This window comes from Salvia splendens, chromosome 1 (assembly GCF_004379255.2).
Source record: "Salvia splendens isolate huo1 chromosome 1, SspV2, whole genome shotgun sequence".
Lineage (NCBI taxonomy): Eukaryota > Viridiplantae > Streptophyta > Magnoliopsida > Lamiales > Lamiaceae > Salvia > Salvia splendens.
The window spans coordinates 8,081,195-8,098,977 of NC_056032.1; the positions used below are offsets into that span (position 1 = coordinate 8,081,195).

The 17,783-nt window shown below is 34.6% G+C and overlaps 2 protein-coding genes across 2 annotated transcripts; both read left to right on the forward strand.

Annotated features, from left to right (window-relative positions):
* Positions 1-4,821: 4,821 nt before the first annotated feature.
* Positions 4,822-11,628, forward strand: LOC121811345 (oxysterol-binding protein-related protein 1C-like). The gene is made up of 10 exons (XM_042212187.1): positions 4,822-5,646; positions 6,075-6,431; positions 7,847-7,946; positions 8,451-8,893; positions 9,443-9,598; positions 9,846-10,013; positions 10,091-10,231; positions 10,515-10,742; positions 10,933-11,046; positions 11,244-11,628. The coding sequence occupies exons 1-10, from the start codon at positions 5,125-5,127 to the stop codon at positions 11,409-11,411; spliced, it is 2,397 nt and encodes a 798-aa protein (XP_042068121.1). The 5' UTR covers positions 4,822-5,124; the 3' UTR covers positions 11,412-11,628.
* Positions 11,629-12,608: 980 nt separating this feature from the next.
* On the forward strand, positions 12,609-15,614 carry LOC121811353 (multiple organellar RNA editing factor 1, mitochondrial-like). Its single transcript, XM_042212198.1, has 5 exons — positions 12,609-12,997; positions 13,683-13,780; positions 13,858-13,923; positions 14,018-14,779; positions 15,331-15,614. The coding sequence occupies exons 1-4, from the start codon at positions 12,657-12,659 to the stop codon at positions 14,773-14,775; spliced, it is 1,263 nt and encodes a 420-aa protein (XP_042068132.1). The 5' UTR covers positions 12,609-12,656; the 3' UTR covers positions 14,776-14,779; positions 15,331-15,614.
* The last annotated feature ends 2,169 nt before the right edge of the window (positions 15,615-17,783 follow it).

Below are 17,783 nucleotides of genomic sequence, written 5' to 3' on the forward strand. Positions count from 1 at the left end.
ACTAATAAAAATCTTCTTATTCAACTAGTCATATGACAACAAAGTGCAACTTAGTCGATGTTTTTCCTCAAATTTATAGGTTGATTGTTCTAATCACGTCAATTATAGTGATATATTTATATTTATTTTAATAATTGTAGTCAAAGATCCTATTTGTCGTGTTGATAAAGCAAATAAAATCGTGCTTTGCATTTTAATCAAATCAATGAAATCATGGGTGTTTTAATAGATATTGGATCTCCACCATTTTTGGTCAATCATCCTCTACAACTTCACATGCTTGATCACGTTTAGTGGACCCTTTTATAAACTACTATTGTCTTACCATCTCTCACTTTAGTTAATGATGAATGGCTGATCTAATTTATACTATATTATATACTATCAATTTTGAAGAAAGCGACGCTCAACGCTCAACTTGAAAATCGATATATTTGCTTCCTTTTCGTAAGATTATTACTTCACATAGTAGTATCACATTGTAAATTTTTTACCCTAATTATATACCTACCTACTAGATTTATTAATGACAATAATTAGCTACCATCACAGGGGTCCATGGACTAGACTCCCAATTTAGTTTAAAATATTTAAAGCATGATTAAACTAGGTGAATTTGTGAAAAAGACTGCTACTCATCCGTCCTATAAAAATATGTACTCTTTTTTTTTTTAGTCTATCTTATAAGAATGTGCATTTTATAATTTTGGTAAAAAATTTATCTCTTATAAGGTGAGACTCATTTTAACAATAGTTTAATTACTTTTATTTCTACCTCTCTCTTATTTTATTAATTGTATATTAAAATTCATGTCTAATTAAAAGTGCATACTCTTATGAGATGAGACGGTGGGACTATTTTTTATTATTATTATTAATGTTACTAATAGTTTATTACTTTAGGATGGAATCGAGAATAATGCTTCGTTACGTGCTAATTGTGATTTGAGATTAGACATATTCAATTTAATACCAAAGGCCAAATTGCAAAAAATAATTAAATAAATAAAAATAACGTTTTAAACAACGATAATTCGTTGTTCAAGGCTGGCGTTTCATAAATAAATAACTCTAAATTTCTATTCATTTATATACCCATCAAAAAAATAATACTATAAAGAAATAAATATATCCTAAATAATTCCTGATTTTATAATGTCGCAATCCACAATTTTCGAATGATATATGGTTTGCATATTTGTCGTTTGTGCTGTTTGAATTTGAAGAAAAGATAAGAGTAACTTCATCATTTTCGGTAATGAGTTTTTACCTTTTTTTTTTTTCCTTTGATCAAGATTTTGAGTTGATGCTTGTGTTGCAAAAAATCAGCAGTTATATAAGATTATGCTTAGCGAGATCAACAATATTTTTGACCGAGCTCAAAGTTCGTTTATGCTCCATAATGATAATAACTAATGACTAATAAGGATGATTTTTAATATTATTTTTTGGTTTGGTAAGACTAAAGCTCTAGTTCACTTCATTGAATTTTAGATAGACTAATGAATCTATCTAAATAGTTTATTATTGATTGTTAAAACAAAATGTGGAACAATAAGAACAACAATAAATAATTATAGTTAAGAATATTAAATATACCTTTTTAATCCGTGTAAAAAGAAAGAGAACTATTTTGATGCTTGTCATATTAGTAAATTCTAAACAAGATCTAACCAATGAAGTAAACGATCAACAACAATCAAATCAAATGCATAGAAGTATAGAAACAACAAAGAATCAACAATAAACAAAGACGGAAATTAGTGAAGAATCTAATCAATTACTACTAAGTAATAGTAAAACAATATAACAAATATTACACCTAGCAAAATCATAGTCTGCAATACCGTTCTGACATGTCCAAGACCAAATTAAAATATTCAAATTCCATTCACGTCCAATAACCACAAGTTACAAAAGTTCACGTTTCCAACTTTCAATCACAAATAATTTCATTATTTTCATATCTACAAAGGCATTTCCAAAATCTTCAAATTGCAAATTACCAAAAAAAAGATGTATAGATAAGTGTGACAGCAAAATTCCCTAACACAACCAGCTGTAACTAAACAGTCTAGCCTTAAATTATGAAATATTCCATACATTTATGTATAAATATACAATAGTTACATAATCGATAGATTTGGACACTAAATAATGTCGTTAGGACCACCATATTTTCCTTAATTAGTTACGACTTTACAGGTTGTCTGAATTTCATCTATGCACGACACCAGTATTTCCTTAATTAAGTGCTTTACAATATTCAAATTTAGTGAACAGAATCACATTGGATATTTGTGGTATGTGTTACAAAAGTGAGAAGAAAATCTATAATAACACAATGTCACGAGTCTAAATTTTCATTATCAGAATGTACATATCATTGTTTTGAATGTACAAATGAGATTGGATTTCTGGTACATGTCACAATATTCATACCAGCTGTAAATTTGAATGGACAATAGAATTTAACCACCAACTAATTAAAGTAATTATGTGATGTTGAGGAACATCTTTTTAGGTCCACGAACTTTGTCAAAATATCATTTTAAATCTGCGAATTTTGAAAATATCATTTTAGGTCCGTCAACTATAAGTTAATATCATTTGAGGTATTTTGAACTTTTTTATGATGAAAATGCCCATAAAGCCTTCAAAGGGCAATTTTGACAATTCCTTCGCCGCTGCATCTCTGCATCAGAGACGTCACTTCCTAGCACCAGCGGAAAAATGAGCACCCACCATTCTTCCCTTTCTTCTCGCAAACAAAATATAACATTCTGTGCGAATGCTTCCTTGAATCTGCGACGATTTTAAGGGTTTCCTGTTCACGGCACAAACAATTAACATATTCAAAGCGTAACCAGTGACGTCTGTTTGTAGAAGTGGTTGACATGTAGAAATTTTAGAAGATATTCCGAATTTGAGAGAAAGAGGGGATGAGAAGGAATGGGGAAAATGTGAGAAAGAAAGAGATATGGATGAATTATTTGAGTAAATAGAGGAAATACACTCCTCTCTTCTTTAATCGGTACGACAAAGTGCATAAGTACGTCAAATCACTTAAAAGGATCTTATTGTAGCAGCGTCAGACCACCCATCAAACTAAATTGACAGAATTACCTTTCAAGGTATCGAGGGCATTTTTGGCAAAAAAAACTCGAAAATATTTAAAAAGTACCTAAAATGATATTAACTTGTAGTTGACGGACCTAAAATGATATTTTCAAAGTTCACGGACCTAAAATGATACTGACAAAGTTTGTGGACCTAAAAAGATGCAATGATACATATACCACTAATGGGATATTTTATGGGTATTAAATATTTTTTACAACTATAGTACTCTTAATTGGAGAAGGAGTTGATTAATTGGAGAAGGAGTTGAGTTTTCAAACATGTCCAAGAAATTAAAAAAAAAAAGGTTTTTGTTGACTACTACTGTACTAGAATCTAGATAAATGATGGCACTATTTCATAAATAGACACATTCATTATTTTACTCGAGAAATGAGACTATAGAGTCATAAATTTCAGTACATACATTTTCATTAGTCATTCTATACCACGTGTTGAAAATATGGTTTCATGGATTTTTTTAAAATTTCAATAGTATTACTATTTCATCTATCGATAATTAAATATAGTCTTTATTAATTCACAAAAATTAACGACTTTTAATTTTTTATATTTTCTATTAATAAGGAAGACACACCCGCTTAATATCGGAATCGAATAGAATAATGGAATAGCATTTTTTAAAAAACCATATAGTGAGACTGCACAAGGATATGATCACATTCTAAAAGCTTCAACCATCCACATATATATCAAATGAATATAAAATTTATATGACGTTCACTAAATAACTGTCACGCCTACTTTAACTATAGTTATATAAAAGTAATTATATTTGTATGTAAATTCCACTAAGTACCAATTATTATATGCATAAAGTTAGAATCGACCACCTCATAATAAGCCAATCATATCATGAAATTAATATCATGAAAATTACTTACATTTTGATCACTCTCATAAATTTTAAAATGTAATTGATTTATGAATTTTATTTTTTCACTCATTAAAATAAAAAAAGCGTAACTTTGCATGCGGTGGAGTATAGGAGAGTGATCGATTACTAACTTATCATTTAATTACTAACTACAACTAATTTAAGATCATAGAATTTTAGAAATATTGTGGTCTAAAATTTGTCACGGGTAATTTTTGTTTTTATTAATTAAATCGAAAAAGATAAAAAAAACTATCAAATTAGGATTTTGGATGAAAATGTCAATATAGTGTTTCGAAAATATCAACACAATGCTTTGAGAATGTTAATACATTGCTTATATTGACATTCTACATGTATTATATTAACATCTTTTATATACTAAATTGACATCTGTTGCGGTACGAAAAAATTGAAAATTTTTTAATTTTTTTTTAAATTTTGACGTCGGAACATATGCAAGTGAGATCTCGTTAGAATCCTTATGAAATTATCTTTTATGTTGTGCGAAAACATAATTTAAATCGAGAAATTTATATGCGTTTTAAAGTTATGAGATACTTTTCAAAAGTTAATTATAACTAATTTGCTGTAAATTGACCTTAATACCCTTATTATTGACTTTTTTTTATCGTATTGATATTTCAAGGCTGATAATTTAGGCCCTTGATTTGAATATCTAATGACTACTATTTAACTATAGTTAATTAAGTATTGAGTTAGCAATAATAAGGTGATAGATTAAAAAAAAATTAGTACACCACGTAATTATATATATACCGTTTTAAAAGGAGCAGCATAAAATGAATTCACCGGCGGCCTCAACAAAGAAGACTTCTCCGCCCCAAAGCCACCTCATAATCTCACCGGAAAACTCTCCGCGAAGCCCCTAACTTCTCTCTCCCATATTCAATATCAATCTCATATCCAACCTATACTCACCACTCTCCTCTGTATCTATTCACACTTCAAAATTCGCTTAACTCTCTCTAACAAATTTGAATTACTATATTTCTTATTCATTCCTTTCTTTCATCTTTGATTTTCTCGACCAATTTTTTGAAAAAAAGCAAGGAGTTATGATCCGAGTATCGAAGCTGTAAATTATGCTGGATTCCGGAATGTACCCCTTCTGCTGCGTCTCGTCAATGGCGATCAGCAACTCCTCCATCCCTGCCGCCGCGCAATCGCCGGCCAGAATTCAGAATTTGGCGGCGACCTCGAGGGTTTCGTCGGCGCGTGTTTCCGCCGCCGATCACGGCGGCGGTGCTGTGAGCTTGAGCAATTCGAACAGCAATCGCCACAGTCATAATCATGGTCAGAGCCGCGATTTGAAGATTAACGATATAGTTGGGGACGGGGTTTCGGGGATTCTGTACAAGTGGGTGAATTACGGGAGGGGATGGCGGCCGCGGTGGTTCGTGTTGCAAGACGGAGTGTTGAGCTACTATAAGATCCACGGGCCGGATAAGATTGTTGTTAATCAGGAGACGGAGAGCGGGTCCAGGGTGATTGGGGAGACATCGATGCGGCGGGTTATGGGGCAGCGTAGCTACCAGAATCATCATCACTGGAATGGAACTTCTCCGGGGAAGAGCCGGACGCCAGTTGGTGAAGTTCATTTGAAGGTTTCGATTCTCTTTTTCTAAACCTTCTTTTTGTAGTTCATCATCAGCAGTCGTGATTTGCGGACTATGTTTTTTATTTTATTTCTCAATTGGGAAAATGAGTGAGGTTGAATGAAGATTTTGCTTTTATTTTTTGTTCATTCAGCTTGAAACATTTTCCTTTTGCTTCATCTTGTTTTGGAAAATTGGAATGAAAGGATTGGTCATGTTTTGCCACTGAACACAAGTCTTAGTAGTACATTAGTAATACTCAAGGATGCAATGTATTTATTGATTTACATCACCGTGAGTCATTTAATACTTACTGTTTTGGTGTTGGTTAACTTGGTTTCAACTTTGAAGCAACATGTTTAGGATTTTATTTGATACTAGTATAATATTACAGAAATGCGGCTTAGGTGTTTTAAAAAATTATTATCTCTGTTCAGGTCTCGTCTATTCGAGAGAGCCGATCAGATGATAGGAGATTCTCTATTTTTACGGGTACTAAGAGGCTCCATCTAAGGGCTGAGAGCAGAGAGGATAAATTAGCATGGATGGAGGTATTGCAGACTATGAAGGACATGTTTCCAAGGATGTCCAACAGTGAGTTAATGGCTCCCGTGGACAACCTAGCTGTATCGACAGAAAAGCTGAGGCGGAGGTTGTTGGAAGAAGGGGTGAGCGAGGCTGTAATTCAGGACAGTGAGCAGATCATGAAGGATGAGTTCTCTTCATTGCAGAATCAGCTGATGCTCTTGAAACAGAAGCATTGGTTTCTCATGGACACATTGCGGCAGTTAGAGGTACATGTCAAGATTAGTAGAAATTCTCTTACAAATTCTTTTCGGAGTTATTCTATAGCTTCTTCACAGAGTTATGCACATTAAAGTGCTGTACATTTAGATCTTTTAGTGGCTGACTTGGTGTTTTGAGTGATTTTTTTCTTCTTGTTGTAGACTGACTATAAACACTCTAGATCTCTAGAACTAGAATTGGTTCTGAATGTCACTGTACTCATTGTTACTATATTCTTAAGTATAAATTCTATTAGTGAGGCGCCTTTGAGGCTTATTTCTCCCTTTGCTCTATTTTCAGCCTGTACTACATCAAGGTGTTTTTTATTCTTTTTAAATACTTATTATTATTATTATTATTATTATTATTATTATTATTTTAATTATCTTATCCAAATTTAAGTTTTTACTCATAACACTTGGTAGTATACTAAAATGGAGAGACGGTGCATAGGCTGTTAGATTTAGCTCCCCTCGTTGTAAGAAATGGATTACCCTATACCTGTAATCTATAATTACTGGGATGTTGGTTTCTTACAACGAGGTATAGGGTAATGTGGTGGATAAATTCATTTTTGGTTGAAATTGGAAGTCCCATCGGCACAGATCTGTTGATCTAAGGTTGCTCTGGTTTGTACCATATAAATGATAATTTCTGGTTTCACTCATAAACAAGTGGGTTTAATCGTCAACCATCTTATTTAAAACAATATCATATTCCTCAGAAGCAGAAATTTACTCTGACAGTTCATTAATGGTTTCTCAACGTCTTTCACAATTAGCCACCAGTTATCATTTGGCAGGTGTTGTCTTCTATTGCTCTGAAGAGGTAGATACATCATCGTTCTTATGTCTTTTTTAATTGGTTCTGTTGTTCGTAACGTTGATTGACTCGATACTTTTTGTTTGTGAAAATCCTTGATTTTGATAAGTTCTTTGTTGTTGCTCATCATATCAATAAAAACTACTCCCCTTTTACTCCATGTTTGCATGCAGGGAAACTTGCATAGAGTTAGCTTCTTTAGATTTTGACAATTGTTGATTGTGTGAGGTGCTCTTCTGTGTCATATCATACCCATCCTGGATACCTTTAATTCAAGCCCTTTACATTTTTTTATACACCCAATGTTTCTCTTGTAATCATATACTCATTGACTAAGTTCTGTGATGGGCTCATTGGCTGTAGTTTCATTTTTAGCCTTCTGGAGTAGTATACAATGTTTAATATACCCACTCATTCTTTTGTTGCTTTTTCAGTTAAAGGCATATGGTTTATTTTATGCAAATACCACTTTCTGGAATGGGTATATCTTGTGCATTATGTTGAACCATCCTGCAGAAGATATATCGAGACTCACAATATTATTTCTTGACTTATTGTTTTTCATTAGTTTGTGACTGAAACATTGTTGCTAAATTTGTAGACAGAAAAAGTGGATCTGGAGAATACAGTTGTCGACGAGAGTCAGAGGCAGTTAAAAGAAATTGGAGCATCCTCTAGATCAAGGCAAGATAAGTATAGTGGTATGCTTCCCCATGCATGCTAATTATTTTTGGTTGACTTAACATCATTAAAGCCAAATCATGATTTTCTTAAGTCCTGATGACCGAGACCATGTGCATGATATTTTATTTAAGCTCCCAAGTTTTCTGTTGTCAGTAGGTATGTAGTTCTTTTACATATTGTTTCATGCTGACAACCTTTGCCGTCATCTTTGTTTGGGGGGATCTCAATGGATTTGATCAACAAGTTGGACTAAAAAGTCCGTAAATGTACATGTAAATACCTCGTATCATGGAGTATTTTGAAATTTAGACTTTGCAATTCGTTAGTTTGTAGCATATACTGGGAGTGACAATGTTTGATTGCCTAATGCTGCCAAACTTTTCATTCTGTTTTGTTGGTTTTAAAATTTTAATTATTATAGTACGTCCATAAATACTAGTATATGGTAAATCTTGCATCTCCAATTTAGTGTTTGAATAAACTGAGCCACTCCTCACTACCTTTCTGTATACTTCTACCAGAAAGTGCCAGTGAGTCTGAATATGAAAATGAAGGAGCTGGTGCAGCTGACGAAGACACAGATGAAGAAGATAATACTTTCTTTGACACCAAGGATTTTCTTTCTTCTAGCTCTTTTAAGAGCAATGAGTCCGACTTTAGGACATCGTCATTGTCATCTGGTGATGATCTTAGTACTTTTGAATCTGAGGATGGTATTGATCCTGACATTAGATTTGCCGGAAGAAACTTTCCTCGTGTTAAGCGTAGGAAAAAATTGCCCGATCCTGTCGAGAAGGAGAAAGGAGTGAGTTTATGGTCAATGATCAAAGACAACATCGGGAAGGATCTCACGAAAGTTTGTCTCCCTGTCTACTTCAATGAGCCTCTCTCTTCTCTGCAAAAATGTTTTGAAGATGTTGAATATTCATATCTTCTTGATCGAGCTTATGAATGGGGAAAGAAGGTAATGCTTTTAATGTTTATCTTATTTTCTGCTGGTACTTTATTTTGCTGATACACTGGCTGCACAATTGTATCAGACATGTTTTCTTTGTTACATCAATTTATTTACAACTTATACCACTAGGGCCCACCATTAAACACTAATAATAATGTGGGTCCCACTATCCACTAACACTATTTTAACTACCCTTCTCCTCATCTCTTACTTTACCAATTATGCATTAATTCCTGTACTGTCCCAAATGTCCTTATTTTTTTGGGACGGAGGGAGGTAATACGACGGAGAGAGTATGTATTACCTTTCTTGCTTTTTTTTTGGTCCAATCAGCTGGTGCTATGGTGCAGATAACCTCTGTTATTCTGAGGTCTGAATTTTTGTTGTTGTTTTGCATTGCGTTTTCGATAAAATTCTTTGTTTTTGTCTTCTCACTGGTCTTAACATATTAATCTAGTTTCTAGAGTTTGATGTATCATGGGTGCTCTTCTTGCAAGATGCTTCTGTTTTCACCCTTTAGCAACTGACTTATGATTTACTATTAAATTTTTTTAGGGTAACAGCCTAATGAGGATTCTAAATGTAGCTGCATTTGCTGTATCTGGCTATGCTTCTACAGAAGGAAGAAATTGCAAACCTTTTAATCCATTGTTAGGGGAGACATATGAAGCTGATTATCCAGACAAAGGCTTGCGATTTTTCTCAGAAAAGGTATCAGTTTGTTACGGGGAGCTAAAAATATTGGTTGCTAAGATAGTTTCGCAGACTTTACTTTGGAGATCTTTGACTGACTACAATCTCGTAAAAATTGTCTGAATTTATTATTACTGCACAATAGCTCAAAACAAAGAACTTACCACTTCTAATCTAAACAGAGTGCTAAGTGAAAAGTGAATTTCTTTTTTATTTTTTTTTACTTTCAATGAGTACGAAAGTGGTCAGTTTTCCTTTGGATCAGGTGAGTCATCACCCCATGATTGTAGCATGCCATTGTGAGGGCACAGGCTGGAGGTTTTATGGCGATAGTAATCTGAAAAGCAAATTCTGGGGTCGGTCCATTCAGCTTGATCCTGTGGGCATTCTGACTGTCGAATTCGATGATGGAACAGTATTTCAATGGAGTAAGGTATTCTCACAAATCATTGCAGATTTTTATCTTCTCCAAGTATATTTCATAGACAAACAAAGACCTTTATCTGACAGGTTACAACATCTATATATAATCTCATTTTGGGAAAACTATATTGTGACCACTATGGTACTATGCGGATACAAGAAAATCACGACTACTCTTGTAAGCTTAAATTCAAGGAGCAGTCCATCATAGACCGGAATCCTCATCAGGTACTCTCTCATACTCTTGTATAGATGGAAATTATATGGAAATGGAACATCATATTTTATGGAACTGAACTATCTTAATTTTTTCCGAGTGCAATTGTAAAATAAGTAATCTGCAATCAAGTAGTGTCTAAGCATATATTTTTTCTGCAACAATATTTGGTGATAGATCAAAGTTCTCCTGATAATTTATCTCAAACCTTGAGAATTTGATGATTTATAGTAATTATGCTTCTGGAGTATTATTCTTAAGGGTGTCTCCACAAAAACAACTTTGAGAATGCAGGTGCATGGAGTTGTCCAAGACAAGAGTGGAAAGACGGTGGCAACATTGTTTGGGAAATGGGATGAGAGCATGCACTATGTTGATGGAGATTTCTCCAAAGGAAAAGGTCATGAATCTCTATCTGAAGCTCGATTGCTATGGAAACGCAGCAAGCCTCTACAGTGCCCGACACGTTATAACTTGACTCGCTTTGCCATCACAATGAATGAGCTTACTCCAGGATTAAAGGTGATCTTTTTGGAGACGAATTAATTTTGTACACGTTTTGTCTTATTTGTTACCTTTCGAAGCCAGTTTTGTTGGCCTATAATATATTACAGCTTGTTATTGTGAAATAGTTCTGTTTAGTCTCGTGAACTTGATTCTGTGACATGGATCCCTGAATGTATATATGTCGTTACTCAACACCTTTTTGCAGGAGAAGCTACCCCCAACAGATTCAAGATTGAGACCCGACCAGAGGTGCTTGGAAAATGGGGAGTACGAGAAGGCGAACGTTGAAAAATTGCGGCTAGAGCAACGTCAACGACAGGTAACTAGTTTGATCTTGAACATTAAAGTTCAGCAACATGTGTGTATACTCTCGGCTATCGTATGAAGCCATGAGGGGGCGTTTACTTTGAGTGATACATTACATTGACAACATATTCGATTGAGTATTTAAAGAAATGACATGATCAAGATTGTTCAATCTATTAAAGCATGTGGTGGATTTGATTGGGAACACAGGCTAGGTCGATGCAAGAGAAGGGGTGGAAGCCACGTTGGTTTGCGAAAGACAAAGGATCGGAGACATACCGTTATGTTGGTGGATACTGGGAAGCTAGGGAACAGGGCAACTGGGAAGCATCCCACGATGTTTTTGGTAATATACATTCTGATCACACTACAGATTGACGTAGAGAAGGAAATTGGTTCTTGATTAGTTTTGTCGTTGGTAGTTGTTGTTAGGAAATTATGAGGATTGGTCTGTATGAGTTGCAAATATACATATATGAATATATATAAGTGTGCATGTCTCCTATATAAACTGAAATCGAATGTATTGGCAAAGATGAAGCAACGAAGTTGTTTCAACCTTATATACGTACTCATTGCATATTCATTTGCTAAAGTTTTAACACTTTTTCATCTTCTCTTCCTATTTCCTGAAATTTGGTAGTAGTATCGATTAAAGCACGATACAATTACAAAAAAGCACTAAATAAATACGATAAGCAAGACAAACACTCATCACAAGAGGTAATCAAGTATGACTCGACTACACTTGGCGCACCAACTTCCGTTGATAATATGTTTCACAGTCTACCATTAGCAACATCATCGGATATTCAAAAATTAATGGTAGAAAGTGATAATTTTGTTTGAGTGTCTATGATTATGAGGGGATTTGAAATCACTATCAAACATCGATCGATATTGCAAAGAGTGCATGATATCAAAAGAGGAATTATTTATGTTATTTCAATGAAGATGAATTATTTTTAATTTGTCTCTGACAAAACGACCTACTATATCTAAAAATTAAATATATTAGTACTAGAGTATAGTACTATTTTGGTCCTAAACATATGGCCGATTTATGATTTTGGTCCAAAACATTCACTTTTTGAAAATCGAGTCGAAAACATACGAAAACGCTCTCGAATAGGTCCTTTTTCTACGATTTCCGTCAACTTTGACGGTCAACCGTCATTTAGCCCAATTTTGACCCGATTAGCTGAATTTAATTACTGTGGCTAATTAAAAATGAAGAAATTTGAATGAAATGAAGAGTTGGAAAAAACAATTATATTACCCAATTTTCAGAATTTTCATTTAACATTTAAAATGTAAAATCCGAACAAAATTTTTAATTAGCCACAGTAATTAAATTCAGCTAATCGGGTTAAAATTGGGCAAAATGACGGTTCACCGTCAAAGTTGACGGAAACCGTAAAAAAAGACCTATTCGAGAGCGTTTTCGTATGTTTTGGACTCGATTTTCAAAAATTGAATGTTTTAGACAAAAATGGCCATATATTTAGGACTTAAATAGTACTTTACTCATAAATATAGTTTCAAACAAAAATAATAATACTACTACTAGTAACTTCCAAATCCTTAAAACCCCCAAAAACCCTAACTTCTCTCTCTGAAACTATGGCCTTCCGTCCACTTAGCCTCCGACGCGTTCTTTCCCTTCTAGAGCACTCTGTCCATGGCCACAAACCCAAACCACTGTCCTTCCTCTCCGCCGCTCGGCTTCTTCCATCCCCCACCCCGGCTTCGCAGTTTACGCGCCGCTCCTTCACTTCTTCCACCACCCTATTCCGCAGGGGATTCAATCCGGAGACGGACGAAATCGGCCCCGACACAATCCTCTTCGAAGGGTGCGATTACAACCACTGGCTGATCACCGTCGATTTCCCCAAGGACTCCAGTATTCCACGCGAACAGATGATCGAAACCTATATCAATATCGCTGCACAAGTCTTCGGCGGGTCAGTCGGTTCATCCCTATTTCTGTTAAATTGTGATCAAATTATGGCTAATTCAAATGTGATTTGTACCGTTAGTGAATGGATAGGTCACTATTTCATCAATTGAACAGAAGTCGAAATGCTAGCTGGTTTCAGTGAGTGTCGTTGTAGCGCCACCCGCCGTATCGTGCTTTCTGAACAGTATTTAATTATATTTGATAAAAACTGTTGGGATTGGGATGACTGATGCTGATTGGTTTTGGCTTTAGGATAATGAATTATTTGATGATTTAAGGGAATGGCTCCTCCCAGATTGTATTATGTAGGTTAGGGATCAAGCGGCGGCTTTTGACACTTCAATCAAATCAACATAACATGCTTAAATGTTTAATGTCAATGTGGTTATATTCACCTCATGTATTATCATTATTGTTTTTCCTCTTCATTTTCTCCGTTGTTGTTACTGGTTAGAAATTAGGAAGGGTGTTCCGAATTTCCGATATAACTTCTTGGAAAAGTAAGCAAGTATGAATGGTGTTTTTTTGTTGGGTATATTTTCTCTTGATAAACACAGTGTACTGATTTCCCTGTACTTAATTATACTATTACAAGTGTTGGCTGCAACACTTCATATTGTAAATGCATATAGGGCTGTGAGCATAGCTTGATACATTGCCTGACTCATCCTTTGATTGTTTTTCTTCAGTGTCGAAGAGGCAAAGAAGAAAATATATGCACTGAGTACAACAACATATCAAGGTTTTCAGGTTGAGTGTTCGGAAGAGACATCTGAAAAGTTTAAAAGTAAGTGTAGCTTTTGCGACAATTACACTGCACAGTGGAGTTTCAGCCATTTGTTGACTAAAAGTTTCTGTCGTTAGGTATTCCGCAAGTGGTATTTGTATTGCCAGATTCCTATATTGATCCAGTAAATAAGGAATACGGAGGTTAGACCTTCTTTCCATTACTGACTCTCTGAATGTGTCTTTTGGATTGAACCATTGTTCTTACTTATTTTAAGCATGGCCATCACATTTGTAGGGGACAAGTATGTCAATGGAGAGATTTTTCCAAGACCGCCCCCAGTGCATTATGGGAGAAGAAGCAACAGGGATAGGCGTCCAAGAGAGCAGAACTATGGGCCGCCTCCACAGCAGAACTATGGGCAACCACCACAGCAGAACTACGGGCAACCACCACAACAGAATTACGGGCCACCACCACAACAGAATTACGGGCCACCACCACAACAGAACTATGAGCAACCACTACGACAAAACGTCAGGCAAGCACCCCAGCAGAACTTTGGGACACCACCCCCGCAGAACTATGGGCCACCACCCCAGCAAAATTATGGGTCACCACCCTACCCGAGCAGTGCAACACCTCAGCAGCAGAACTACAAGCCACCACAGACCAGTTATACACCACAGCCACAACACAGCTACGGATCTCCATCACAGCAGAGCTATGTGCCGAACCCACGTGGAGGTTATCCAAATTCACCTAATTTACCACCTCATCCAAATAATAGTTCGGCTGGATCGGGTGAAAGAAGTGGTTACAGTATCTCAGAACACGATCAAAGAAATGCTACGCCTTCTTATCAGGGAAACTTCAACCGAGCAGAGCTTGAGACTGATTATGCACAGGAACAGGGAAGACATCAGACTCAGAGCCATGCACGACCTGGACAAAGGGGATATACGCAAGATGCTAATTATGGCTCTTCACAAGATGGAGGTTTTGGGCAAGTATCTGGGGGATATAGAAACTTTTCATCTTCCCAAAATAATTGACCTAGTGAGTCTGTTTATCCTTTGTTTACTCTTGTTGCCCTTTTAATTTACAGCTCTGTGTATTGTGAATATCTGGCGATTTCACTTGAAGGTTGGTATTGGTATATCAGTGTGCATGCAGAGATGCTGTTTGACTTGGAGTTTGTTGTCACTTCGTAATTGTTATATGTCTGGTTATTAGAAATATTACATATTTCTCATGTCTTTTGTAGCATCTACAAGTACATAAAATAAATTTTAGTCCCATGTCTTGTTAATGTTGGCAAATGAAAGAAAAATAAATACAACAATATCCCACGTGTAAAGAGATAACTAAAACCAGTATATGAGTCTAATGGGCCACTCCTCCCATCATCATTTGGTCTTAGGATGGAACCCTATGGATTTCTATTAGTTCACTTGACTTTTTCCATGCTAGAACTATGAAAATAGACCATGCACTCTGTCACCACTGTTAACATACCGCACCAACCATTTATTATGTCTTTTTTGGTATTCAAAACTTGCAGTGCATCATTGGCTGTCAGTTTAATTTTTTTTGTTTCTGTGATGTAGAGGATGTGTTTCAAGTAGAGGTGTGCACTAGAGGCTTTGCTGAAGGATATGGATAGTTTGTGGTTTGGAGCATCTGTGAGATATAACTACTAAAGGATGTGCTATACCGTCTCTGTTTTAGACAATGAGAATCACCTTTGAACTTGTATTCTGATGATGAAGATCATTCTCTGCGTACTATGTAAGTCACTGAACCGATCACATCTCTCCATGCAGTTGTTTTTGTTAATAATTTACCAACTGATATAGCTGAAGAGAGAAGAAGCATCTCAAGTTTTTCCTTTCCTCCTATTTATTCATGGCTTTAGGAGAGTTAGATTTGTTGATAAATGATAATGCTCCTTTTTCATTTGTTTTTAGTGTGCATATGACAATAAATAATACTCCCAATATCTCCAGAAATATAATTACATTGATTCTAAGTGGGCTTTAGTTTCGGATCCAACCCGGTCAGTTGAGCTTAAAGCAGTCATTCATGGAAGAAAAGCCCATTGTTATAAAGCCCAATTACAACTTTTAACGGAACCGTATTACATTCGATTTTTGTATAGAAAAGTTGTAGCAGTATTTGTTTTAGTATACTTAAAAAGACATCCGTTTACCTATTTACTTTGTGAATTCGTTAGAAAATTATGCCAAAAAAGAAACTCATGTATTCTTAAATGAAAAACGAATAAACTTTCGTCTTCTTTTTTCTTTTGCAAATACAAATTCTTGATATTTTGGGATCCAATGACCAGAAAAGAATAAAAACCTTCATAGTACTAATTAGTAGAGAATCCTTTATTAATATTTTAATACTTTAGAGATGCTATCATGATATTGCTTTACTGCCTAATTATGGACAAGTAGTTGCAGAATTATGACTTAGTTTTAGTAGTAGTATTAGTATTTAATAAGAAAAAAAATGTTGATCTATAGTAACCAAGTAGAGAATTGGGTGGAGACTGTCCCCCCCTCTTGGAACCTCATGTTTAGCGTCACCATTACTCAATAACGAGTTTTTTTTTATAAATTAACTTGATATTAATCGAGTATACCATGAGGCTTTAATTTTGAAATTCTTTTGTGGGTGCTGAATAGTTATTAAACACGTTAAAGAGTTGAAATATAACCGAGGTTATTTGGGATGCTCTAGCTAAACAAGATCAATTATCTAAGATTCGGATATTACTAAAAACTCGAGATTCAATTAGTATTTTATTATTAACCACAAAAAATGTGACAATTAAAATAGACTAGTATAAATATGCACAAGCACATCATATTCTAATTTTATATGGGCATCATTAATGAGACATGCAAGTGTTATGCAACTTTGGACTTTTAGAGGGACAAGGTGATGGAAAATACTATTTTAAATATTTTCTACATAAACTTTTTTAAAATACTTATTTGTAAAAGCATGGGGAGTTTGGACTTTGTGCATCCATCTCAAACAAATTTATCTAATATATCCACTAAAATCAAGACAAACATGCCATTATGTCTGACTAAGTATATTGAATTTTTTTTTATCATTACATTCTTTTCTTTTTCGAGAAAATTGTGATCATATTCATGCATTCCTAGAGTTTTTATGCATAAAGTTACATACAATATAGTAGAACGGTTATTTTACGAATATTGTGATAAATTAACAACCGTTTTCCATTAAAGATCTTTATGGAATGCGTTTCTATTTAACAAGTAAATAATTAATGCTAATAAACAACTGTTTTAAAGGAACCGTTTACCTTTTTTAATTAATATACAGTATGATTTAAGATGGCTGAATTGCTTCTTTTCTTTTCTACAACTCTCATAGTCCCAATCTGTTGCCTGAACTGGAAGAATTTAAAATCGAGTCATCATCATCAACGGTTGCTCATGAATCATGATCTACATATGCACGAGATATGGTGACCCATAATGCCAGCCTAAGCTTTCTATTCCAATCACTTGAAATTTTTAAAATGACCAAGAAAAAAAAATTGAAAAAAATAAGGGTCTTAGTTGGCCATAATAGCACATAACTACAAAACTTAGTTAAAAAATAATTTAGTGAACTAAGTACAATAATATTATATTATATTATATTGACAATGGCACCTACACTTTTTAGCTAACTCACAAAACATGAGTATTGTAGTTTCAAACTTTGGGAAATTGAGCCAAATGCAACAATTTCTAACATCGTTTCTTATTAAATAATCAAAATAAAATGCACACAATTGAGACATATTGGTCATTCACATTCGTAGTTTATTAAAGGAAATTTTTCACAATAATTGAGTTATATGATTGACTTTATTTTACTTAAAAAGATGGGCACTTATAAATATTTATTGAAATGTGTAGTGTTTTTTCAACTGGTGAAGGCGGCGTTGTCTGCCTTAAGACAAGCCTTGTGTTGGAAATACTTGCAATTTTACCCGACATATAGCTGCATTTAGTTTAATTATGTTGCCATA

Coding starts and splice junctions, on each gene's coding strand:
- LOC121811345 (XM_042212187.1), top strand. CDS start 5,125: ATGCTGGATTCCGGAATGTACCCCTTCTGCTGCGTCTCGTCAATGGCG. Junction 9,599..9,845: donor TGCGATTTTTCTCAGAAAAG/GTATCAGTTTGT, acceptor CCTTTGGATCAG/GTGAGTCATCACCCCATGAT. Junction 11,047..11,243: donor TAGAGCAACGTCAACGACAG/GTAACTAGTTTG, acceptor TTGGGAACACAG/GCTAGGTCGATGCAAGAGAA.
- LOC121811353 (XM_042212198.1), top strand. CDS start 12,657: ATGGCCTTCCGTCCACTTAGCCTCCGACGCGTTCTTTCCCTTCTAGAG. Junction 12,998..13,682: donor GCTGCACAAGTCTTCGGCGG/GTCAGTCGGTTC, acceptor GTTTTTCTTCAG/TGTCGAAGAGGCAAAGAAGA. Junction 13,924..14,017: donor AGTAAATAAGGAATACGGAG/GTTAGACCTTCT, acceptor TCACATTTGTAG/GGGACAAGTATGTCAATGGA.